At 43.5% G+C, this 27,217-nt stretch overlaps 1 protein-coding gene across 1 annotated transcript in view; it reads right to left on the reverse strand.

Moving 5' to 3' along the window:
• Nucleotides 1-234: 234 nt before the first annotated feature.
• The window catches only part of kif20ba (kinesin family member 20Ba), a 44,379-nt gene continuing 17,396 nt past the window's right edge, over nt 235-27,217 (reverse strand). Inside the window, exons 28-34 of the mRNA XM_063192266.1 lie at nt 25,111-25,302; nt 22,964-23,074; nt 19,667-19,876; nt 6,295-6,369; nt 2,399-2,519; nt 1,601-1,728; nt 235-934 (exon numbers count right to left, since the gene is read on the reverse strand). Coding sequence (XP_063048336.1) covers nt 854-934; nt 1,601-1,728; nt 2,399-2,519; nt 6,295-6,369; nt 19,667-19,876; nt 22,964-23,074; nt 25,111-25,302 — 918 coding nt within the window. The 3' untranslated portion in view covers nt 235-853. The remainder of the gene's footprint in view (nt 935-1,600; nt 1,729-2,398; nt 2,520-6,294; nt 6,370-19,666; nt 19,877-22,963; nt 23,075-25,110; nt 25,303-27,217) is intronic.

Below are 27,217 nucleotides of genomic sequence, written 5' to 3' on the forward strand. Positions count from 1 at the left end.
AGTGTGTGTGTGTGTGTGTGTGTGTGTGTGTGTGTGTGTGTGTGTGTGTGTGTGTGTGTGTGTGTGTGTGTGTGCGCGCTGCAAAGACCTGTTGAACTGTGCTAACCTCACCTCTGCATCCTCTTGCTCGTGGCTCTGGTCAAGGCCCTGCTGTAAAGGTGGCATTGCAGGCCAGGGTGCATGAAAATGGATAGGGCCAGGGCATACTCAAACACTACAAACAACAAAAGGAGGTTGTGTTAAATGCACATGTGTTTATTCTCGCAGCTATGAGCAGTTTGATTTTCAACATTACCGTGGAAAAACATTACAAATAAATCAACTCAGGGTTTCTGAGAAACCAAGTGAAGGAAGGCACTAGAATGTTAATAGACTAGGCTTGAATAATCAATGTTGAGAATATTATATTAGTGGAACTGCCCCATAGTTGTCAAGGTAATGAAGTCTTAAGAGATGTCGTGCTATGTTAATATTTACATGTTTACACAAACCCACATACTCAGCATGGTCTGCGGGTGTCAAATAGGAGATCTGTAAAAAAATACACGATCGTCTATTTAACTGGTCAGTTAAAAAAATTATTGAATTAATGATTGAAAAAAACTCTCCTTATGTGTGCAAAATGATTACGTATAACAAAGATACACAATAAAAAAAAATACTAATACTTTGTTCTATAAAACACTACAGTGTACAACAATAATAATAATACAAGAAAGTGCAAGTATTTCTTTGAAAAAGACAGTACTATATATGATGATATCATGGTGCAAAGAAACAAGCTACTGTTGGATTTGACAGAGTCGTCCCGGGCTGAACATTATTGCGTAGGTTGGTTTCCCCAGGGAGGACTTCACTTCCCTAGCCGGTTGCGCAGTCGTCTCTTGATAATGAGGTGGTCGCTGTCCTTCTCCTCTGGCTCTCGTCCAATGATCTGTGAGATTGTATACAGGTCAGTGCTCTTTGGCTAAACTCAATGACTTGGCTGAACACCTCTCCCCATTTCACACCCACCCAGACTCCATTCCAACACAATTCCATCCCCCCGTGACATTTTATTGGACGGAAGGGAATGTCAAACCTCATGCAATATGCATGTAACATGTTTTCAGTGGACAGTGGTTTCCACACCATTGGCTGAAAGAACAAGTTACTGGATTATGGGAAATGATTGAGCCCCACTAAAAATGAAACCAAAAGAACTATACTACACTTTCTTCGTCTACGCCCTGATGAAGGCCAATATGGCCGCAACGTGTAGGCCCAAGTGTTTTTAAACAGAATTGCCATGTTAAATTAAAGGCTTTTTAAAAGGCTTTTTAAAGGCTTTTCCCTCCCTTTTTTGGACTTACACTTCACCTGGTACAGATGAGCACCTGAGTAATATTGTCTTGCAAAGTCTCCTGAGCTCTTCGGTAAGCCCTTTAGTGTCTTCTCAGGGCTATACTATTTTCTGAGTATCTGGCACAGAGCAATGCAATTCGATATTTATTTATTTTTACTCCTGGAGTTCTTTTTAGTTCATAAATCTTTTATTTTTCTTTTGTAATTTGTGTGAGCTGCACTTGGGAGTGAGCAGAGTTTGGTGAGCCGCGTTTACCTGGTGGGCAGGTATGTCCATGGGGGCGGAGATCTCCGGGTGGAACAGCTTCTTCTTGGGCCGCTTGGACGAGGAGCAGCCTCTCTCCACATCAGACTTGCCACTCACCAGGCCCATGATCTTCTTAGCTGTCAGGACCAGAGGACAAACGAGAGTCAGATTAATCAAAGCAAAAGTAGAGGACAAAAGATACGAGATAATGAGATGGGATACACCTTTTCCCCTCTGAAGCAAATCAAAAGGAATGCAAATTCTAAAAGCAAAGTGTCTTGACAATGGAGTGGTAGGCCTACATTGTAACTTGTGTAACTATATATTTTTAATAGAGTAAACAAAAATGTATGGCTTCATTAATCCATCTCAGCTGCTTCAGAGGCATGAGGGGGGAACTACGCAGAGATGATGCCAAGAATGTCAGTCCCTTATGACAAGCATGAGGGGTTGGTCTACCTGCCCAGTTAAGTGTGGAGGGTATTATGAATGAATGAATGAAGGAAAAACAAACAAATGAACAAATGAATGAACGGATGTATGATCCAACGAACAAACAAACAGCCAAAACCAAATCCTGAACTTTAAGTGGTGGTGTGACGAGGTCTGTGGAATGAAGATGATGGGTCTGCTTCAAACCTAACTAAGGGGTGTAACACGCTCAACTCAACCAAAGTAAAAAACTGGGTGCTCATTCCTCAAGAATATACGAAATAAAGAGAACAGGACAGCACTCCAAGCTTTGTGTTTTATTGCCCGTCAGACGTTTCGGTTTTAACCTTCTTCAGTGTTGCGTTTCAAGCCTACCTTTGCTGCCCAGGAAGGTGGGGGAGCTATGCAGGAAGTCTCCGATCTTCTGCAGCTTGCCCTCTCTGCCGCTGCGCAGGCTGGACTGGGAGTTATTGGAGTTCATCAGAGCAGGGGAGCGCTGCAGAGAGAGGTGGAGACGATATGATATTTAATAGTTTATAATGATGCTCCATCAGCTGATGGGACACATCAGCTACTCTTTCTGTGGTCCACGCAGAATATATAACAAACAAGAGATCAACATACAAAGCTACAGATATATACCGTACAAAAAGCAGGAAGAGGAAAAATCTTTTTCTTAGTCCACACTCTTAATCGGACAAAACCTCAGCATGCAGAGGAGATTGATGTTACAAGGATACTCTGAGGTAAAGATACTGATTAAAGCAACCATGCATTGGAATTTGCTGTTAGTCAGCCTGTGGAGTGCTGTGTCACAATGACAATGGGAGTTGGAGTTTCCCAGTTGGGATTTCGCTTTCGCTAATCTAGTGGGTGAGGGGGATCACCCAGGCCTTGCATGGTGCAGTCATATAAACATGGTACAAAGAAGTGCTGCAAGTGCACACAAGCAAGTGCACACGGCACCAAAAGATCTACTGAAAGTGTTTTTCTTTTTCCTACACAGAACAAACTTTTTTCCCGTACGCTCAAGGTTGCCATCTGTTTAAACTCAATGCATTTATAATGGCTGCATACCACTCTCATCGTCTCCGAATCTACGTGGAGGACACTGGGACGAGGCCTTACGGTTTTCACTTCACTTCCATTCGGTTTTAATTTGTAGACTGACGTTAAAGGGGTATGCCACTGTTTTGGGGCTTAATACAGTAAAAATCATTGGCTGTGGTTTATAAAGGTGGTAAAGTGTCTTATTTTTCATGTTAAGCGTTGTCTTGCTTTAAGACAAGTTAAAAGAGGGAATATGTCGCTAAGCTAGTGAAAGCCAATGCATCCGTGTAGCATTGTAGCATGCTACATGGATACATTGACTTTCACTAGCTTAGCGACATATTCTCCCTTTTAATTTGTCTTAAAGCAAGACAATGGCTAACATGAAAAACACGACACTTTACCACCATTATAAACCCCAGCCAACGATTTTAACTGTATTAAGCCCCAAAATAGTGGCATACCCCTTTAACACCGCATTTGTCCCCTGGAGACTGACGTGGAGTCTCTGAACCATTTCATTCAGGTACATTTTCACACCTTTCCCCAAAAAAAGTTTAATAAAAAGAAGCCAAAAATAGGCATGGAGTCAATTTTTTTAAAAAAATGCTAGAACAATTTCTTTGACTGCAAAGAAACAATTTATTGAGCAGCAGTACGCCACAGCACCATAACCTTGAATATGTCTCAAGGCGCCTTGTAGTTATTAAATGTACTGGGGTTTTGGCCTTCCACTGTACAGATATGGAAAGATATATATATATAAAAAAAACCATTATCCATTTAATGTTTTTAAAAAAGAGAGAAATTAATCTCTAGCAGGATAGGGCCAATGATGTGATCACAGTAGTTCTGTAAATCGCACATTTCGCAGCACACATGACTAGAATGTATTAACCGTCTAATTAAATTGTGCTATGATGCCATTTAATAATGTTCCCAGAACATGGCAAAGAAACGAGCTCGTTGCACGCACACTCAAAGAGGCCTGCTCAGATTCAGCCTGCTGTCCACTCGGCAATTACATGGTGTGTGTGGTTGTGTGGTTGTGTGTGTGTGTGTGTGTGTGTGTGTGTGTGTGTGTGTGTGTGTGTGTGTGTGTGTGTGTGTGCATAAGCTTGGATGATAAGCACTGTGTGACTGTGTCTGTGTGTGCGCAACATCACAATGTATGTATAAGTCTGTGTGTACTGTACATACGTATGTATGTGCGTATGGCAAGCACAGTGAGACTGTGTGTGCATGAGACTGTGTGTGTGTGTGTGTGTGTGTGTGTGTGTGTGTGTGCGTGTGTGTGTGTGAGCGCATGTCTTCTTCCTGGCACTTGTTGCCTGAACTCCTGCAGTATCATCCTCCTGCGTGATTGCACGCAGTGCTGCAGGGCAAAGTGCTGCTGTGCCTCTTGATGGGCATGGCTGCCTCATTAACCCCCTACTGCTCCAACCGACCGGTGATGATGATGCCACCATCGCCAAACAACCGCAAACACCCAGACAAGTTATTTTTAGGAAGATCTGAAAACGTGACTGAGTGACCGCCTATAGAAAAAGAAAGAAAGTCAATTTTTCCACTGCGCTACAACGGTCAGTTGATGATGCAATGATGAAGATGGCGGGTTTTTTTTTGAGTGGCGTACGTACGTCAATGCGCCATGCTGTCAGGCGTGCCGCCACCAAGCAGTGCCAGGTGCACCTGTCTGCCCGTGACCAGATGGACATGCTCATGCACCAGGCGCTAGATGAGCATTAGTATTCATCTGCTGGCCGAACAAAGACTGTGGTGTGTGCTATTGCCAAAAAAGCTGCCGTTGTCTAATTGCGAAGTACATGTTGTTCTTTTCCTTGTCTGAGACACGGCTCATGTGCCGTGGGTGTAGCATGCCTAGTACACACCGTTGGTTTAATGTCAAAATCTGTGGAATAGAATCGCCATGACCTTTACTTCATTTCCACTATCAAGTTTAAAAGGTGCACTGTGTAACATGGTGGTCAGAGTAGGTATTGCAATTGTGCTTCACATTGAAACTGTGCTGCCTATTGCCATATTTCATCTTTTCATTAATATTTACTAAATAATAAACGAATATTTACTAGTATGACCAAAGCACAGTAGGTTTTGCAGCTAAAAATGTCAATTTCTGGACATTCAAAATGGCCATGGGATAGATCCCCATTTTCATGTATGAAAAATGCAATTTCCCCAGTCATAATGAATTCTCATTATGATGGTGGTATGATGGTTGTGGTAAGTATTCATGAAAAAGGTAACATTTCTGAAGGGGCAGCATGAAGCAAAAAAACAGTAGCAAATAAAGGGAACAGGTTAACTAATGCTGTTCGGGAAATGTTAATTGTTATGCTCTTGGTCAGACCAAGTCTGGAAGAGATTTGAAAGTTGATGATAATCAGGCTGACAATTTTCTTTTTTGGAAAAATATAAAACCAGTACAATGTGAAAAGATAATTATGTCCATTCGTCTGCATTATGAAGACAATGGTAGGTGTTTGACAGATTGTTTCATTACCCAGGTTTGGTTTTCCCATTGGTATTCCATCAAAGTTTTCTCGAGAGGACACGATGGGCGAAATCCCATTACAGAAAATGTATGCTTTATTGACTACATCATCAATGTCCTTGATGACTAATATCACTTGCTGCCTCCAATCCTCTACCTATAATTTGTTTAACCCATCATTAGTAATAGTGCTATATATTGCTGAGACCTCTTCTTACGTGCACAGAAGAAAATGGCTCGTGAAAAATTGTTCATGTCTACTTCTGCTGTTTGATATGTACTCTAAAAGTATGTCCTAATAAAACAATACATCAAAAAATAAATTAAAACATCCATTCCCTGTGTGCTCCTTCATGTTGTAAAACAGAGACATTTGCCTGCAAAGCCAAGAGCTGATTCGTGCAGGCACTGGGTTGGAACCAACCTGCAGTGTGATAATGGCTGTTGAGCATCTGTAATAGAGCTATTAAGCCCTGCAAATGAAGATGGGTGAAAAGGGAGCACTAGTGTCGGTATCAGAAAGCCAACACCACCAACCTTGCTACCTTATGGTATCTATCGCAACTCGGTCAACAGGAGGGGAGAGAGAGAGTGAGAGAGAGAGAGAGAGAGAGTGCGAGAGAGGGGGGGGGGGGGGGTGGGAGGCTTGTAAATAACACATGGGGAGCCGTTTCCAGTCGGGCAGGTGTTTCTTTTCCGGACTCACCTCTTCCTGGTGCACGGCCAGTTTGGGGGTTCTAGTGGTTCTAGTGTTCCTCTTGTTCTCACTCTCCACTGGATCCTAAAGAGACGAAGAAGCCAGACAGAGGGGTCACCAGAAGAAAAGAAAGAGACGAGAAGGGAAGAAGTCACTACGTTTCAAACTGAACGTCTATAAATCAAATTTTGTCGTAAAATATGTAATACAAATGCAACAAAACAGAGCCACAAAATTGCAAATTAAAGCAGTGACAAATTACTATAAAAGAAACATTAAAATAGAAAGAAAACAGAAATAGAAAACATAAACATAAAAAACCCTCTGTAAACGTCAACGCACTTCATGAGCAGAATAGTGAGAGGTTTCTGCTTCTCCGAACAGATATCAAACAACCCCCTGAAACACAGAATCAATGGGCTGAAAGAATTAGGAAGACTGATATGATGCAGGATTTCTGTACTAAAAATCTAGGTTAGTGACTGGTGAGGTTTAAGGTGATTCGCGTGGCCTTAATTTTTTTTTAATAAAATAAAAGATTTCTGTGTTAAAGGAGTGAGATGTTTGTTGTGATATGGTGACCTCATTTCAGCATTGAATCAGTTAGAGGTGTAGGTTAGGTGTGATTGAGGTCGATGTGATTGAACGGCTCTTGAGGCTCAACGTCTGTTAGGAATCTGGGTTACTGAATCACAGCCGCGTCCATGGACCCAAACACACACAGATGGAGACGAAGTGGCAGATCCTCCACCTCCACCCCCAACTCTTTCACACACCCCTCAACGCTTCCACATGCCACCTCTACACAACACAACACATCATGGACCATCGGCCCGATGGTGAGAGACAGTGACGAACGAAGACAAGACCAGAAGAATAAAGGCCATAAATAAATTAAAAATATGTAATAAAAATGCAACAAAACAGAGCCACACAATTGCAAATTAAGGCAGTGACAAAGCACGAAAAAAAAAAACATTAAAATACAAAGAAAATAGAAATACAGTAGAAAACCCTCTATAACTGTTGAAACGTAAGGCATAAAAGACAATTTCATTTGGGATCAATAAACGTCCTCTACTCTACTCCACATATGGTTGTGCCATGACCAGACAAAGGTACATTCCATTTGTCTCTGCGACTGAGCTTCTCAGGTCATAATGACCTCACATCCAAAACACAACTCTAAGTTCTCTGTGCTGTTACTGAATTTTTCGATTGAACATCTAAGATTTCTCTTAGTTGGGAACCTTTCCATCTCCTGGCTTTCGAATGCTCCCCAATTACTCAGAAATCAATCTTTGCATGGACATGCTGGGATCTGGAATGCTGGGAAGTGGAATCTCCCATAAGCCCCCTGAGCACACACTGTGCTGGTGTTCTGGTAGAATCTGTGCCTCAGATACAATATAGACGGGAAATGGACACCAGCGATCGCTCTGACCTCACGTCCACCACAAACAGTTCTCTGAGCTGCTCCTGACTGACTTCATAGGCTGAAAACCCAAGATTCTCTAGCGTGCATCGCCGTACCCTTTTATACTTTTCACATTTTGCAAATTTACTTAAAAATCAAGCTCTGGATGGACATGGAAGCTCTCCCTGGAGAGAGACACCACCGATCATTCTGACCTCACATGCACCTCGAAACATTTGTTAGTTGGCCCTACCGTGGCTTAACGGTAGGGCACTCATCTGCTATGCGGCCTCTCCCTCCACTCACTTCCTGTCACCATCTTCACTATGCTATCACAAATAAAGCCAAAAAGACCACAAAATATCTTTAAAACAAAAAACAAAAAAACAAAAAAACATTTGTCCGTTGTCTGTGCTGCCCCTGACTGAGATTCTGTAGAGTAGAGCAGCGGGCCATTTCCTGCTTTTGAACATGCACGACTTGGAACTAAATGGAATCTCCCATAAGCCTCCTGAATACACCGCAGGCTAGTTAGTTAAATCTGTGACTGAGATACATAAGAAGCTGGAGATGGACATCAGCACGGTTGGGCTTGAGTGACGGGTTGAGACAGTGGCAGAACAATTGTACACAGGGTCCTAGGGCAAAACACTTATCGGGCCCCCTATATGACCTGACAAGATCACAATTGGGCCCCCACCACCAATGCAAGGGTGCCCTGGGCCCAGGGGCCAATGCCCTGCTCGCCCTCCCTATAGCCCCTGCCCTGGATTGAGAGCTTGTTCTTCACTCCTGTTAAGTCTCAATAAGTCATCAGATGCTTCTGTCTTTGTGTTTTTCCCTGACTAGATTGTCCAGGCCACAAAACAAAGATGACACTGGCACAAAACCAGCTATGAGAAGACACAACACAACACACGCATTGGAGAACGTCCCGATTTCTGTCCTTATGAATTACAATCACTTGTGTATGCATGAGCACAAAGACGCTCACAGTCAAAAAATGGGATCCCATGTATAGAACTGCAGAATGCAGAGGCAAGTTCTCAATTACTCAAAGAAAGGCAGATGGGCGATTAAATCAAATAAAAGACATAAATGAATCAGAGGACGATCTGCGTGATGACCTCAGTGGGCGGCGGGTTTAGTCACTGTGAGGATGCTTTTCTGGTCTCTTTCCCTCGCTGCTGCCTTGCTGGATGTGCCACTGTATGATTAGCGAATGGGTTTTCGCCAAAACGGACGTGACACACTCATTACGCTCAAGACATTCACCAAGAGAAGAAAAAGGAAACAATATGAAAAAAGAAACAATCGAAAGCAAAAATTGTAAGAGGAAAAAAACAACAAAATGCACTCTCCAAAAATACCTTAAAAAAATAAATAATAATAATCTCTAAACACAAATGGACATACAAATACAACTTCATACTTGTATACAGCATATATTTGTATAACATTTAGGACAAGGACATTTTGGCCGACTTACACGCTCTTACTTTGTATCTACAAGTAACATTTGGTAGTAAATTGGAATGTACTCATGACGTATTCTATGCATACGCATAGACTTAAGCATGTGACAAACTGAAAGTTTAAAAGCATGTACAACAAGACATTAACCCAAATCCATGAATCAATCCAAATTACATTTTCCCATCAGAGAGCATTTTGATGATTAATGAAGTGATTCTATGCCAAGTGCTACGTAATTACATGATGCCGCAATACCATGAATTAAAACGGGTATGATGGTAGTGGTGATGGTGATGGCAATGGCAGAAGAAACAGTGGATGATCAGGGCAAGCAGGAGTGAGGACTACAGGACAGGCTACACGGTGAAGACGGCTGAGAGGGAGCAAATACCTGAACAAAGTTTGTGTGTGTTTTTGGCTTCGCCTTAGCTTTCTTGCTGCCTTGCACCCTAAGAGAGAAGCCCTGTTGCATGAAGGAGGAGGAGGAGGACAGAGAACCATACAGATTTCATCAGCATTTTGGATAACAAGTGTCAGAATAAGCTAGCGACAGGGCACATAGAGAATAAATAAGTAAATAATAACAGAGGTATCTAATAGAAGCACCGGTGTCATTTGCTCAGGGAATTGACATAAATCGACACACTAGTTTCACCAGAAGTTAACTCCTTACACGAAGCAGAAGGACCAGCATTGATTCACACAAACACACAGACACAAGTTCTTACACCAGAGAGAGAGAGAGAGAGAGAGAGAGAGAGAGAGAGAGAGAGAGAGAGAGAGAGAGAGAGAGAGAGAGAGAGAGAGAGAGAGAGAAAGAGAGAGAGAGAGAAGGCAGTGGCAGACAGTGGTTGCTTTGCATAGCCCTTGTGTGAAAGCACAGAGGGGAGGGAGAGGATGGATGGATGGATCACACAGCAGAGTAGTCCCACTGCAGCGAGCAGCAAGGGCCAGACTCTAGTACTGTGGTAGTCCAACCTTCAGATTGAACTACCTCTGCACTCACATGTCACGCTGAATACAAGCTGAGCAGTATACAGCTCCAGGCCTTTTTATTAGAATACCATGAAAAAGTTGATTTATTTCCATAATTCCATCAATAATGTTAAACTGTCATGGATTGTAGATTCATGGCCCAGTTTTTTAACTATTCCAATCATTAAATTGTTTATTTTTACACATTTTGGCCTTCCAGCTCAAAAAAAACATGAATTGGGGAATTCACATCATTAGAATATTGTAATAAAATCACAATTTTCTTCATCAAAATTTGTTTCACATCAGTGCACATCAAATCAGTTGAACTTTGGTACTTTCTACACAACATGCAATGTTCAATACTTGGTTAGGACTCTCTCTGTCTTCATATTATTAATAATAACGGCCATGATGCGTTTAACATTGAAGTCAATGGCAGAAACAGTGCATGGGAGTAATGGAAGGCCAGATATCCTTGATGCTTTGCCGTCAGCTTTTTTTGTATAGCTGACCTGGTGTCCCACACTTCCCTCTTCAATATACCCGAAGATTTCCATGCCACGTTTTGGTGTTAACTCACCAGTTTAATTCTAACTCAACAGAAATTAAACCCCATTCATTTTCAATGGGGATTCATTTCTGGTTATTTAGAATTAAACTGGTGAGTTAGCGCCAAAACGTGGCATGGAAATCTACAGGGAATATTGAAGAGTGAAGTGTGGGGTACCAGGTCAACAAACAAGAACAGCTGACAGCAAAGCATCAAGGATATCTGGGCTTCCGTAACTGCCATGCACTGTTTTTCCATTGACTTCAATGTTAAACGCATCATGGCCATTATGAAGACAGAGAATGTCCTAACCAAGTATTGACCATTGCATGTTATGTAGAAAGTACCAAATTTCAACTGATATAATGTGACCCGAATTTTGATGAAGAAAAATGTGATTTTATAACAATATTCTAATAATGCGAATTCCCCAATTCATGGGTTTTTTGAGCTGGAAGGCCAACGTATATAAAAAGAAAAAAAATAATGATTGGAATAGTTAAAAAACTGGGCCATGAATCTACAATCCATGACAGTTTAACATTATTGATGGAATTATGGAAATAAATCAACTTTTTCATGGTATTCTAATAAAAAGGCCTGGAGCTGTATGTGAGCTAGGCCATCCAATTAATAAGTATACAAATGGATGAGTGCGCGCGCGTGCGTGCGTGCGTTCAGGCATGCGTGGGTGTGTGTGTGTGTGTGTACGCAATATTGCATTTCTTTTAGTGTAGTAGCAGTATGTGTGTAGTGTGAGAGAGAGAGGGAGTCCCCAGGCATGTGTGTGTGACCCCAGGTGTTTGTGCGTATGTGTGTGTGTGAGTGTGTGTGTGTGTGTATGAGAAAGAGTCCCCAGGTGCTTGTGTATGTGCGAGAGCGCCCATGTGTGTGTGTGTGTGTGTGTGTGTGTGTGTGTGTGTGAGTGAGTGAGTGAGTGAGTGAGTGACCGTCTCTCCATACTCAAGTGTGTAGTATAAGGGCAGGTCAACAGCGCACTGTGCTAGTGTAGCAGCAGCAGGGGTAGATATTAATGAGTATATTAATCACACTCCAAAATATCCACATGAATAGTCAACCCATCCCGGCTGATAAATATGCAACGGCCCCAGCCAGAGATCCACTCAGCCAGCTGACAAGACTAAACAAGCTCCCAAGGGCATTACAGGCTCAGAGAGAGAGAGAGAGAGAGAGAGAGAGAGAGAGAGAGAGAGAGAGAGAGAGAGAGAGAGAGAGAGAGAGAGAGAGAGAGAGAGTGTGTGTATGCGTGTAGCGGTGCCCATGTGGGAGATAACTGTGAGGAAGAGGTGGGTGCGAGCCAGACGAGTGTCATCATCAGTCTGGTTGTTGTTATGTTATGTAGGATGATGATGATTTTGACAGTTCCTATTGTGCAGTCGGGTCCGGATGAACGCAAACATATGCACACATATCGTGTGTGTGTGTGTGTGTGTGTGTGTGTGTGTGTGTGTGTGTGTGTGTGTGTGTGTGTGTGTGTGTGTGTGTTTAATAAATTGGGGTGTGTGCAAGTGGAAGTTGTGGCAACTGTGTAAAGGGTGCAAGCCTGCGGGGCATTTGTGAACATTCATCTTTTTTACTCTGGATCAATGCACTACACATTTGGATAGAAAGGTCACATCTACAGTATGTGTACACATTGAGTGTGTGTGTGTGTATCTTAGGGAGCATGTGTGTGTGTGTGTGTGTGTGTGTGTGTGTGTGTGTGTGTGTGTGTGTGTGTGTATCTTAGGGAGCATGAATGTGTGTGTGTGTGTGTGTGTGTGTGTGTGTGTGTGTGTGTGTGTGTGTGTGTGTGTGTGTGTGTGTGTGTGTGTTGCTGTCTTAATGAGGATGAGTGTCTAAGCATGAGTTTGGGGAGTTGAGGGATAGAAAGTGTGAGTGTGTGAGTGTGTGCCCGCCTGGGCGGATGATTGGGAAAGGAGCATAGTGTAGCCGCATGCGAGAGAGAAAGAAAGAGAGAGAGAGAGAGAGAGAGAGAGAGAGAGAGAGAGAGAGAGAGAGAGAGAGAGAGAGAGAGAGAGAGAGAGAGAGAAAAAGAAGAGCGGGAGAGATGAGGAAGAGAGAGAGGAAGAGAGAGAGGAAGAGCAGGAGGGGCCGCAGTCAGCACAGCAGTCATTAGCAGGATTATTCTGGGACACAGACAGCTTTTTCCTCCTTACCAGACTCCATGTAACAGATTATTCACACGCGCGCACGCCGGCCGGCAGTAGACTTAGCACACTTATGCAGGATTCTCACTCACTCAAGTATGCAAATTTACCCAGGAGAACAGACAAGACACACACGTCTAAAATTCTTGCACCGGACTTGATGCAACATATTCTCATGCAGACACAAACACATGCAAACACTTTCCCACAAGTATGTGAACATGCACACACACATGTAGCTAGACTTAACACAAAACTCAATGCTCTTTCTTGAACACACACACACACACACACGCACGCACGCACGCACGCACGCACGCACACACGCACACACACCTATACATTCACTACCTTCTCCAAACAGGAAATTACATAACTCATTCACTCCCCATCGATTTCCCCTTTTGTTTGTAACTGCAATTACAAAGGTTGCTAAATCTATACATACACCATTACAGACGCAGCCATCAATAACCACCATACAGCGGTGCAGGCTAGGTTGGGAGCCCAGACAAACTAGAGGTAGGCATAGGCCTATCAATTGCTAATGAACACCCAAGGAAAGCAGACAAAAGAGAGAAGAACTAAAAGAACTGGGAGCATCAAGTGATTAGATACAGTAGATATTAATTTGGGTACTTTGCCTTGTTGGCCAATAAGGAACTCGGAGGTGGCAATCCTGTGTTCCCAAAACCCAGATGACAAGTCTGCTGTTTGTCCTAATCGGACAACTTCGAAGACTTTACCGAAAGCTGAGCTTACCAGTGTTGAGTGCTCACTACGATTAGCTTTTTCAGAATTGGCAGTGTCTTACTTGTGAAAGGGTTTTTACTTTCTGTCCCTGGAATTGTCCACTGATTTGGAGTATTGGAGTAAATTTGGCCCTGCAGAGCGAAGTTGGTTCAGATGCACACCAGCATAACAAAAAAATATGTCAATAAATGAATATTTCACTTTTCACTTGAGACTTGTAGTCCATCAGTGGGAAAAGGAAAAGCAAGGAATTATTTTTATGCAGGAAATCACCAAACGTTTAAAAAGTTATTACTGTAGGCCCATCTACTTGCAAATGTTGAATAAAGCCAACTGCCCTACGCCAGTTTTCAGCCACCACGTCTGGACTCTTTCAACCCTGCCCACCCCACATCTCATAGGCACTGGTTCAACTGCGGATTATATGCTTGATCCCTTCAATCACCTTTTTACAAGGAACATAGCTGTCACTTACAATTTAGACCACTTAACATAATACCATCATACTGAAGAAATAAATTGCAGGGTAATATATATCCTATTACATTTGTGCATGGGGTGTGCGCATGAGAAACACGAGATTGTTTTCATGAATTCTTTACATGACTTCTGGAAGACCTATTTGAAAAGTTTCATGACTGCTCTAGTCATGATTTGGGCATAATTACACTATAAAAATGACCTTAAAAACATCTCAGAGTTTAAGACTCAATTAGAAGTAAACAAGTATTTTACAACTGAGTATTTTTTAGAAATAAAAACAACATGGGCTCTTCCAAAAAGAACAATGAAACAACCTCAACGATCTCAATAATGTCTCGCTACTAACAAACATTTTGTTGAAAAAAAAAAGAGAAATAATTAAAAAAGCTTTTTCCAAAGCTAGACTTTTCCTGCCAAGTCTGATGATGATGATATACATTTGCTGACATTTCATAGTTTCTGCATGGCAGTGAGAATACTGATCTCATGGTGAAAACAGAGAGACCAAAAGACTCCCTTTTACACAACTCCAGTTTGAGGTGGTCATTCTCAATTTCCCTCGAATAGCTGCCTCACAAGCCAACATAACCGATTCACTGACGAATGCGAAAGACATTAGAGGTAATTATTTCTCAAGTCACCCTCAAGTAACCTGTCGCGGTACATATTGTTTTTTCGAGATAGCATCAAACTTTTATATCAATCTACTCTGACAAAACTACACGGCCTGGAGAGGTTGGTTAATGTTCACTTTGATGACATCATTGACATATTTCTGGGGTATATAGAGTCTGTTGAATGGTTCTCTGGTCTGTACTGCAAGCCCCGAGTGTCCGCAGTCCGCCCCTGCCGTCAACACCCTGACTGATGTGTTCTTTAGGTTGGCTGCGGATCACAGCGGGAAAGCTAGGGTGGGATCCATCTGAGTAACATGGAAAGCGTATTAATGAAGTGGAGGGTTACATTTGAACACATGTGAGCCTGCTGGAATATTTATGTTTGCTCTCGTCCTCAGTTGATTAATCTAGACTGACTCAGATGCACGCACCGTACGGCTCGTTGGGGTTTCACTTAACCGACTCCCGAATCTCATGAGATGCAAACTTGTTTCTCATTTTCTGCCACATACAACACACTTTTCAGGAATATTAAACTAGTATGATCTGTAGACCTCAGTTCAGAAAACGATATTTGTCCCATCCATGATTAAATCAGACCTTGAGTAACCTTTAGAACAGTCACTCAACAATAAATAGCCTTAGTGTTCTCAGAACTGAGATGTACATTTCTGTGTGTTTCTGTGTGGGTGCACATTTCTGGGTATTCTCTATCGGAGTGACTGTGATAAAGCAATTTCATTGCTTTGTTCTCACTATTGACTGTACTCGCACTGCTGTGTTTTTTTCCTCCTGAATTCTTCAATCACACAGATCTGATTCTGCAGAGGTGTCCTCAATGCTGCCTCTACCAATCCATCAGCTCCCTCCCAAAACCGTAAGACGTGACTGATTACTCTTAAGTCACAGAAGACGAGCACTCTCCATTTTCCACTGCATCAATCAGTCATGTCCTGCACGATCTGAGGAAGCGTCAACATGCCCGATTACCATAGTGCTGCCGCCGCAGTACAGCCTGGCTGATTAAGTTTTAATGGCGGTTAATGACCCCAGCCGAAATAAAGCTAGGTAGGTATGTTTTTCCCAATCTCTCTGCAGTCGAGACAGATGAGAAGAGGACAGGGAGACAGACTGGGCAGCTATGAGAGGATCTCTAATAGGGGAAGATGATGAGAGGTGCAATAGAATGGTGAGGGGAATTGGGGAGCTGTTGTGTTGTTGCCCCGGTGGAGTTGTAGCTTGAGAGTCCAAGAGGGGGGCACTTGAGGAGGACGGGGGAAGGGGGGTACATACGGACGGGGGAAGGCAGAGCAGGGCAGGGCAGGAGGGATTAGGGGCAGGCCGCCTGGTGTAAAGCTCCCTGTACCTGCCTCAGAGGGAGAGGTGGAGAGGGCACGGTCGAGTGCTCAGACTAATGACCTAAGAGAAATAAAAGTGGAGTGGATTGGGGTGGTAAGGGGGGTGACGACGGCGATGGTGGTGAATGCGAAGGGTAGCTTGGCAGCTTTATTTTATTCGCCTGGAGGATCCCTCAGGGAATGGCAGCTGTGGTGCACACTCTCCACGTGTACGGCTGGCCCCCTGGACTTCAAGCGCTGGGAAAGAACCCGACGGCCAAGTGCATGGACTGTTTCATTATTAGATGGAGAGCAAGTGTGTGTGTGTGTGTGTGTGTGTGTGTGTGTGTGTGTGTGTGTGTGTGTGTGTGTGTAGCGCGCATGTGTATTGGCAGAGGGGGGGGATTAGAGACACCCACTCAGCCAGTGATGAGCCAAAGGTGGAATTTCTGTCCGAACTGGCCAAAATCAATAAGCCAGATGAAGGCAATTTAGTCTGCCAAGATACCAGCGAAGCTCCTTTAGTGCCACTTTCACTCACGCAGGTTGGCTGTTGCCGTACTACAGCAATCATCTTTCTTTCTTTTGATCCCCAAACACGGCCCCCCACGCAGTGCTTTAACAGCCATTCTGCACAAACAAAACACACAAATAGGCGAATGCACACAGAGAGCATTAAAATGAGGCCTTAGATAAGTCAAGTGAAGGTCTAGAGTGGAGATATGGGGATGACACACCATCACAATTCTGTATACAGTACAAAACTCCAAGTAAGCTAATAGGTATAGGGATCCATTAAATGTGGTTTCAGTTGAGTTTGGAGTGTCTTGAATGGAGGTACTGCATACAGTTAGCAGTCTAGTAGGTAGGGGGTTTGTTTTTAATCCCTTTTCAATAGAAACATGTGGATGTGGAAGGACCCTAGCATGGCGAGCCAGACTAAAACTTTAGTCTGGGGCTTGCTCACATCAGACAGCAGAAGGGTGAGTGGGACCAATCCGTTGTCGTTATGGTTCAAATTTTGCCTCTGCAATACACCAAGACCAATGCTTTGGCCCAGTGACAACTTTTCGTTAGCTGTAGCCACTCTGTTGTTGCCACCGTCCTGCCAAAGCCTGACCCAGCGAATCACCCAGAAGGGGAAACAAAAAAAAGTGTGCCTTGATTTTTGATTGGTGGGCTGTACATTATTTTCTGATGTGAGGTTTGGTAATTGGCACTGGAAAAGACTGAGCGGATTCCTTTATCCTCATACAACAATAGTACATTATGTCCGTTGTGTTCCAAAAGCATCCACAGAGTGCGATTTCCGACACATTTACAAAATTCAACCATTTTTCTTGTGCCTTTCACACACTGGCTGTGGATGAATCATAGCATTCCATTTGTGATAATTTACAAAGAAAAGAGAAAGAAAAGAAAATTGATCTAATTGCGCGGAGCTACCAAAAATAAATCATGCCATCGGCAGCAGTAACAGTGGTGTATGAGCTCGCACTGAAAAGAATGAAATCTAAACTAAGGAGTAAAATGTCAGAAGCGCAGCATGTTGCACTCCTGTCAAAGCTGCTGTGCGGAGCCCTTTCAAGGTAACAGGAGAAAGGCACAGGAGGCTCTCTGCTTGCAGCAAAGCCGCAGGGAGCGCCGTCTTACCTCACTTCTGGGTCACTGAGCAGACGTGAAGGTGGTACAACCACAGCTAATGCCCATCAATTAATAATTAATGTACGAGCAGCAATGATTATGCTTCTTATACAATCCAGTACATCAACAACAACAACAAAACATTAAATTCTTACAATCGTAGCATTAGCTATGACTGCACCACCCCGATGCTACTAAAAAAACATCAACGATCCTTCTACCAGGCAAGTCAAAGTGGAAAAGAGCCAACAGTGTGTGAATGTGTGCACTGTGCAGACTTGTCTGATCTTTGCCTGTCTGTCTCACGCCAGGTAAAGCAACCCATTTTCTTGCTATTGCTTACCAAATTAACTTTTAGACAGCACTTAACAGTAGGGGTGGTACGGTTCACAAAATTCACGGTTCGGTTCATATCACAGTGTCAAGGTCACGGTTTTCGGTTCTCTACGGTTCTTTTTTTTAGTTCATGATAAATGATGCACTGGGAATAAACAATATTTATATAACTGCAGTTATAAAGTGATGTATAGGCTTATAATAGGCTTATTTATAGTCTCCTAATGTGAAAATGTTGTGATTTTAATTGTGTCATCCTCTGATTGGTCTTATACAAATGTTTTAATCAGAGAGACTGGATAAGATACTCCTAGAATGTCTGTTTTACATATTTTTCTGGGCAGTACATGAATTGCGGTTTGCGACGGATGGCACGGTTCGGTTCGGTATGTGTGTGAATTGTACGGTTTCGGTTTTCGGTGCGGTTTGTGCCATCCCTACTTAACAGTAGTTGAACACACAGTTGCAAGTGAAATGCATGCCGTCTTATTCTCTGTTACACACACACACACACACACACACACACACACACACACACACACACACACACACACACACACACACACACACACACACACACACACACACACACACACACACACACACACACACACACACACACGCACGCACACACGCACAGATCAATACCTAGTTGGCTCAGCAGCAGGTTTAAAGTGGCTAGATGCATGCTTGGTGCAGTTTATAGGCTGGGACAGTGAGCTACACTCTCAACATTGTAAAGTCACTGTTAGTAGCGATCCTTTGTAGGCAATAGCAGGTGTGTATGTGTGTGTGTGTGTGTGTGTGTGTGTTCGCCCTTCATGTGCTGCAATGCTATGGCCTTGAAGAACAGGACTTGGGTATTGATTATCATGTGTACATCAGGATCCTCTCTTTATAGTAGCACTGTCACCGCCATTAAACTCTAAGTATTCATTATGACTGGGAAAATTGCGCTTTTCATACATGAAAAGGTGGATCTTCTCCATACCTGCCATTTTGAATTTAGTAAATATTCATGAAAAGATCAAAATTAGCACTAGGCAGCACAGTATCATTGAGCAGCATAGCTGCAATACCTACTCTGGCCACCATCCTGCACAGTTCACCTCTTATTGGCATAATATATTTATTAGCGTATTGTTTTATTTCATATTCCTCATATTACTTACCATACATATATCCTTACATTGACATTTTTAATCTTGATTGATGGCCTTCTATTGGTGTTTAGTGTTCAAAAGTGATCAATATTAAGTTGATTCTTTTGTTTAAATCCGAAAAGTGATCAATATTAAGTTGATTCTTTTGTTTAAATCCGAGGGCATGTGGTGAAATCAATAAAAAAGAAACAATTGATTGATCAACACTACATTCAATAAGTTGACAGCTTGCTAACTAAGGCTGATCTATTGGTTGCTACCCAGTCCTTTAACCCCTTTCCTTGGCTGACACCCAAGCCCTTCACCCCTCACCTTCAGGACTGGATTGGGTACAAAAAAAGACCCGGGCATTTTTGCGTAGCACTCTCTAAATAGTGGGCCAATCGTAAAATGCAAAAAAAACCAAAGCCCCAATCCCAGTCCATTGACCCCTTTCCTTGGTTGGCATCAACTCACCTTCTCCATGTCGTTGCTCTTCCTCTTGCGTGCGGAGCGTGTGATCTTGACGGTGACGGCCTCCTCGTCCCCCTGCCGCTTGAGGGCCAGCCTGTCGGGCTGCAGCGGGCTGAACGAGATCTCTAACTCCGGCCGCGGGAACCGGGAACGGCGGCCTGCGTCCGTGGAGATCTCCGACGACTCCAGCACGGACGGGTAGCCCGATGAAGCCTGCCAGTGTCCAGACGCACAGACGGGGCGAGGACGAGAGGAGGTGAGGGTGGGGACGAGAGGAGGTGGGGATGAGAATAAGAGGAGATGAGGTGAGGACGAGAGGAGGTGAAGGTGGGGAAGAGAGGAGATCAGGATGAGAGGAGATGAGAGTGGGGAGGAGAGGAGGTGAGGAGGAGAGGAGGTGAGGGTGGGGACGAGAGGAGGTGAGGACGAGAGAACGAGAAGAAACAAGGGTGAAGAGGAGGTGAGGACGAGAGGAGGTGAGATGAGGTGAGGACGAGAGGAGAGGAGGGTGGGGAGGAGAGGAGATCAGGACGAGTAGAGATGAAGGTGGGGAAGAGAGGAGGTGAGAAAGAGAGGAGAGGAGGTGAGGATGAGAGGAGATGAGAGTGGGGAGGAGAGGAGGTGAGAAAGAGAGGAGAGGAGGTGAGGATGAGAGGAGATGAGAGTGGGGAGGAGAGGAGGTGAGAAAGAGAGGAGAGGAGGTGAGGATGAGAGGAGATGAGAGTGGGGAGGAGAGGAGGTGAGAAAGAGAGGAGAGGAGGTGAGGATGAGAGGAGATGAGAGTGGGGAGGAGAGGAGGTGAGAAAGAGAGGAGAGGAGGTGAGGATGAGAGGAGATGAGAGTGGGGAGGAGAGGAGGTGAGGAGATCAAGACGAGAGGAGATGAGGGTGGGGAAGAGAGGAGGGGAGGATGAGGACAAGGGATGAGGTGAGGTGAAAGAGGAGAGGAGATGGAAGTGGGGAGGAGAAGAGATCAGGACGAGAGGAGGTGATGGTGGGTAGGAGGTGGTGAGGGTGGAGACGAGAGCAAATGAGGGTGGGGTGGGACAGGAGAGGAGAGGACAGGGGCGTGGCAGTTAATTAAAGTCCTGCTGCTCCCCATGGGGATCAGACATGCACCACCCCACCCCACTCACAACCATGAACACAAGACACAGTAGCAATGCCACCTGTTCCACATACTGAAGAACGCCTATTGAATACATGCCATACGTCTGTCCGTCTATGTATAATGTGATCTATGATGTCATCGGAATGTATAGGCAATTTTACACAGAGTAGGTCGCAAACACAATGCCATATGAATCGTGATATGAAATGGGGGATTTTAGGCTTTAAAATGACTGAAGCTAAGAGGTGGTGGTGCGCACATCCGAACTACAGGTGCAAGACCAAGGGGTAAACAACTCTACTCTACTCTACAACTATAAAAGTAAAATGGAATGTCTGCTTATTTGCTCTGCATTGTTTTTGTTTTTTTGGGGGGTTTTTTAAATCCCAGTACCCTGTATTTTTATAGGCTTTATAAATATAGAAAATATTTTGTAACACTGTATTTGCTCATAATCCATCATTAAAATGGAATATGCGAAACACAAATTTCGCACATGCACACACACAGGTGAATAAATAGTGCGATGCCTGCCTGCTAACTTTAATGACAAACCTTTCCTAATCCATTGACTTTAATGGCATAGGTCAGCCTCGGCAGCTAGATCAGTTTTTATACTCCCATGAGACTTGATTTCACCGGGGTTAGGGTAGTGTTTATAGCTTTTCCCTTCTTTTACCATCCTTCCAGGGGTGCGTTGATGACCATGGGCAATGATATTGGACAAGATGACCTGGCTTACGGCCTCCAACCTTAATTCACCCCAAAGGTGCTGTACTTGGTTGGGGGGGATCAGAGTTGTGTGCTGGCCGGTCGAGTTCCTTTACACAAAACTCACTCATTCGTGTCTTTATGGATAATGTTTTGTGCACTGGGGTACAGGCCAGTGGTGGCATAGGGAGGGGCCAACACAAAGTTGTGCCAACAAAGTTGGAAGAACATATGGTTTAAAAACCTCTTCAAATGCATAAATGAATAAATAAATAAAAATAATTAAAAATAACATTACGAGTTTCTTAAATTGAAAGTAAGGGGTCAAAAGAACACCCCTAATAAAATACCCCCCCCCAAGCATTGCATCAAACTTTACACTTGGCAAACCAGTGAGGTAAATCCTCTGCTATCTTGGGAGTAGGCCAAAGTCTAACTCATTCGTCTGACTGCCAGACAGAGCGGAGAAGAGAAGCGTGATTTGTTACTGCAGAGAGCACGTCTCTACACTCCTCTAGAGGCCACTTCAGCTGTCAATTAGGATTTTAAACTCTACTACTTCGCATTGATGGAATACTTGGATTTCGACGCAGGAGGGTTTTTTTGGCTATGTATAACCCCACCACGCCATGAAGCTCTCTGTGTACTAATTTCTGACCTAAGAGGAGGGCCACGCAAAAGTTTGGAAGTCCCTACAAGCCATAAACATATATGAAGAACGTTCACTCAGCAAAATTGACACAATTTTAACAGACAGAAGACATTCATTGTTTTATACTTTTGAGCTACTGCCATCTGGCTGCAGATTTAGACACTCTGCTTGGATCTGTTTTTAAAAACAGCAATCTTTTATCCCACAAGCAATTAGCTTTTTTAACAAAAGGAATGAATGACACTCTAATGCTTTATCTTATCTTTATCTTTTTTTATAATGTTGTGCTTATCTATTTATTTATTTGCTGCTTGCACATCCTCCCATGCTTTGTCCACGCTATGGGGTTAACTGGGACTGACCACTGTTGATGGATGACATCTGTTTTTGTCCAATGTCTTGTCTGTGTTATGGGGGAATGTGTTGCTAGGGGTAAATGTGCTTGGTAATCTGACTGTATTGTGTTTGTTTTCATGTCTTACGCTCCTCTCACTAGAAGAAATTTCCCCCATGGGGGACAATAAAGCTACTACTACTACTACTACTACAAGCTACTGGCATCGCAGAAAGTTGGCTACTTTTGGGAATAATGCGTTTTAGCATGCACTGACTGGCTGGCTGTGAATTAGATTAATGTTACTGAATGAAACTGTGATTTCAACAATCATGGGGGGTGGGGGTGTCCCAATATGTTTTGGCAAAATGGTGGTGTGTGTATGCATGTATCCTGCTAATATATATATTAATCTGGGATGTACACTTGGGTCTCTGCTTGTGCACTCGGGTCTCTCGATTGCAATGATTTGCGTGTGTCTGTGTTACGCTACCTGGCTGATGACAGACGCTCTGGTCTTCTCTGTGGATCTCAAGGTGCTGGTGTCCAGAGGTTTGTCTGCATAAAAGTCCGAAAGCTTTGTTGGTTCTTCCACAGGTATTGTCTGAAAACCCAGTTAAAAGCAAGTGATCAATTAAATCAGTAAGAAAAAGGGACTTCAAAAGGCCGGCCAGCAGCATACAAAATTCTAACCAGTGAACTTACACCTACACTGCGGGACACATCCAATCTATTTGAGTCGGAGGGTGCCAAACTTTAGATTAATATTAGGACCACATCATGACAGTGTAATTTCTTTAAAAACACGGGTTGACCCCACCGCCCCTGCCTCCCCTCCCTGCCTGCCTTAATTCCCATCTCTAAATTACATACAGTATGATGATGCCATGTGGCACCTATCCAGCTAGTGTGTGTAGGGAAGCCGACATGGGGGGGGGGACAAAGGGGTCAGTTGCCAGATCCCCATAATCGGGTCCTCCTCATTACATTGGATGTATTGGGTGGGGGTCCCTTCGAAATGATTTTGTTCTGGGCCCAGCCCAGCGTACAGCGCTATGACGCAGCAATAGCGGGGGCGCTAATAATCAGATGGCGCCTGGCCAATGCTGCGCTGATGGGGCTACACTCGCTCGCTGCTTTGAGCCTGTGGTAGCTCTATTTGAAGGGGAGGGGGAATTGGCAGAAATGACGTCGCAAATCAAACCACGTTCGCCGTAGCCATCAGAAAAATTACAGCGGGGTTAGTAGAGCTTCAGATCATGATCACTCAATTGTGTCTCTTTCACATTTGCTGACTTCCAATTGGTGAGCTTGCATATCAGAAGCAGGCAGACACGCACGCACGCACGCACGCACGCACGCACGCACGCACACACACAGTTGCTGGCTTCACTACTTTTTTTGCAGCCTTTTGTGGAAATGAATTGTAAAACTTTGGATAGAACTGCAGGTCTAAAATACGACTATAGTAGGGCTGTAACGATATTGTATCGAACCGAGAAATCGTGATACAGAGAGTCACAATACTGTATCGTGATATAATGAGGCAGTATCGTGATACGCCCTTTTAACATTTTGATACCCATCAGTCCAGAAAACTACCACATGATATGAAGTGATAGTGCTTCAAAGCAACATCATTATGTATAGAAACTTTTAAAAATAATTAGTGGCCTATAAACTATGATCGTTTTTATTCATAAAGTTTATAATGTTGGCAAATGTGAAATCGCGGGGTGTATCGAACGGTAGGTCATGAATCGTGATACAAACCGAATCGTGAGTTGAGTGTATCGTTACAGCCCTAGACTATAGGCAATGCTGATGAAGACTTGTGGAAGTTAGACCCTGGCACACAACAACAGGACTGTCAATTTAGGACTAGGGGCAGCAATAAAAATAATAAAACTAAATCTTCCCCCAAACGAACGGCATGATAAAATAAGGTTTGTACTGAGGAAAAGTCAAGTGCTCTCTGTAGCTTGTGTTCTCTCCAAACTACTTACATAATATGTATCTCTTTCTCTATGTATCTCGCCATCTCTTTTTGGAGGCTTTTGGCTTCTGGTGTCCACAAGCACACACCTACACACTTACCCACGCACACCTACACTGATATCATGTTAAGCGACCTTGGGTGTTTTGGAAGGCGCTATAACGAGTATTATAATTATTTAGATTTTTTTTTTTTTTTAACCCAACTGGGAAACAATCCCATTGGCATTGTGACACAGCAATCCACAGTACACAAGTGAACACTGCACACAACAAAATTGTATTCATGCCTCACCCGTGCAAGGGGGCAGCCCCAAATGGCCCCCGAAAGGGATCAGTGCGGCGGGACAGTACCATGCTCAGGACACCTCAGTCATGGAGGAGGATGGGGAGAGCACTGGTTAAAACAACCTAGCAGGTCGGGAGTCGAAAGAGCAACCTATGGGCTACAAGTCTGACACCCTAACCGCTTATCCATGATTGCCCAAACCTATTACTATTGTTATTATATAATTGAACATTTGATTACAGTTCCATAAGTATATTCATTCACAGTAAATTATATTTCAATTGGGCAGATTTTCACAGCCTGTGCCTTCACGAACAAAGACAATGATTGGTGTAGGCCAGCAGGCCGGAGCTGACCTGAGTGGAGGAGTCCTGCCGAGGCCTGGGTGCTGGAGCTGGTGCTGGTGCAGGTGCTGAGGGTCCAGGCTGGCTGCTGCTGCTGGTACTGGTCTTCAACTGCTCCTGCAGACACTGGATCTCTGCCTCCCTCTCACACAGCAGCCTCTGCAGACGCTCCACATCAGCACGTGCATCAGCGTCTGCCTCGCCCTACAGCCAACACACAGTATTCATCAGGACCCGGTTTCTCGAAAACCCGCATTGCTAACCAGTTAGCAGCTTAGTAGGTTAAGGAAGAAAAATCCGCACTCACAAACTGCGTCTCATTATTTATTTATATTACCACCATGTCCAAAAAGCAAACGCGTTTCGGCTTTTTGGACATGGTGGTAATATAAATAAATAATGAGACGCAGTTTGTGAGTGCGGATTTTTCTTCCTTAAGTTGACGCTTTTTATCTCGCACCCAAAGACTTTCGTTTTTCCAAGAAGTTGAGCGCGTCCTTTGCCAATACTTGCAGGCTGATGGAGCATAGCAGTGAGTACATAACTTGTCATGGCGGTCTAATCCTCAGTATGTGTCAATGTGAGGCAATCTCTCTGAAGTGGATTACGGGTGGTTAAACGGACCATATTGGGCTGATTTTCAGTAAATATTCTCCTTTAATGTGTGTGTTGGAGTTCATTTCCAATGCAAGCGCAGTCTTTTTTTATCATTGTTGTGTACATGTGTGATATGTCTCCCTGCCTGATGGTCTAAAATATACTTTCAGACGTTGCAATGTTCTGAAATCTTAATGCATCATGAAAGGTTTCATAAAGTATTCTAAAATGATGTGGAGTATGGTGGATCAAAGGGCTGCTAAAGCGATGTTCCTCGCTCACTGCTACGCTACCCCTCGCATACAAATATATGACCAGCTGAATGTAATGTAATCGATGGAATTTTGTATTCTACCGAGCATAAAAGCTATGCAAAAATATCTCCACTTTGAGCAGGTGTGGAGTAATAGTTATGCAGTAGATCTTGGAGGATTTGAGGTTTGATTTCCCGTCACAGAAAGAAAAAACGTAGGAGGGTGAACAAACTACACAGAAATTCTAGCTGAAGGTTCTAACTGTAACAAAAAGGTCAAAGTATAACAGACTCTCCAGGAACACTTCAGATTAATTACACTCTAAAGAATTTGTTCATACACGATATACAAGACTGCCCTTCTTTTTTCTGACACCTCGGATGATTAAGCTTGCAAGGTTATATTGAACCAGGTTCCCTGTCCCTGAATACACAGTATTCAAAATCAAATAGTTGTTCCTAAGATAACTGTGCCTTGAAAGGAGGCACATTTTCTTAGCAAATGCTTGAAGGCAGCTGAGCTCAAGATCAATATAATATGTCCCAAAAGTACTAGTGCATTGAAGAATGACTGTGTTCTTTTAGAAGTTCTTCTCTGACAGGAAACTTTACTTCATTCACTTCACTTCTTTAGTTCATTCCAAACTTCTTGTAGCCCATGCTGAAACTTGACTTGTCCATTCATTCAGCCCATGCTCTTCCAACAACACGCCAATCACTTTTATTCATGCATTACCACATTCGGCTTTTCAAATATCCATTAACACCGGAATGATTTCACCACAGAAATACTCAGATGGTTAATGCATATCTGACCATCTTTACATTAGGCTATCCGGTTTCATTAAAGCCAAGCCCTCAAGGCTCTCAGATGCGTAATGAAACAACAGGAGATTTTCCATTGACAAACTGGGGCTCACGCTAGTTATTTCACTAATGAACCCAGTAGCCTGGTTTTATATCCCCCTTAGTTGGGTTTAAAAATATCCATTTAAAAAGCTATCCTTTATGTCGATCCAACAGTGTTTAGAATCGTCTCACCACACCCTATGGCCATGTAGCAAAACGATACATTTAGCCTTTTTCCATGCAAGTCGTGTTATAAAAACATCTATTTAAAAGGAATCCTTTATCATGATCCAACAAATACACACAAAAGCCTCCCTACAAACATCTCCAGGAGTAGACGGTTGCTTAGTCAAGCTATAGCACTCTACTGAACTCTGGTGGCTGTGGTGCGTTACTGCACTTCAGTATAGGCAATGCAGT

Source organism: Engraulis encrasicolus, chromosome 24 (genome assembly GCF_034702125.1).
Source record: "Engraulis encrasicolus isolate BLACKSEA-1 chromosome 24, IST_EnEncr_1.0, whole genome shotgun sequence".
NCBI lineage: Eukaryota > Metazoa > Chordata > Actinopteri > Clupeiformes > Engraulidae > Engraulis > Engraulis encrasicolus.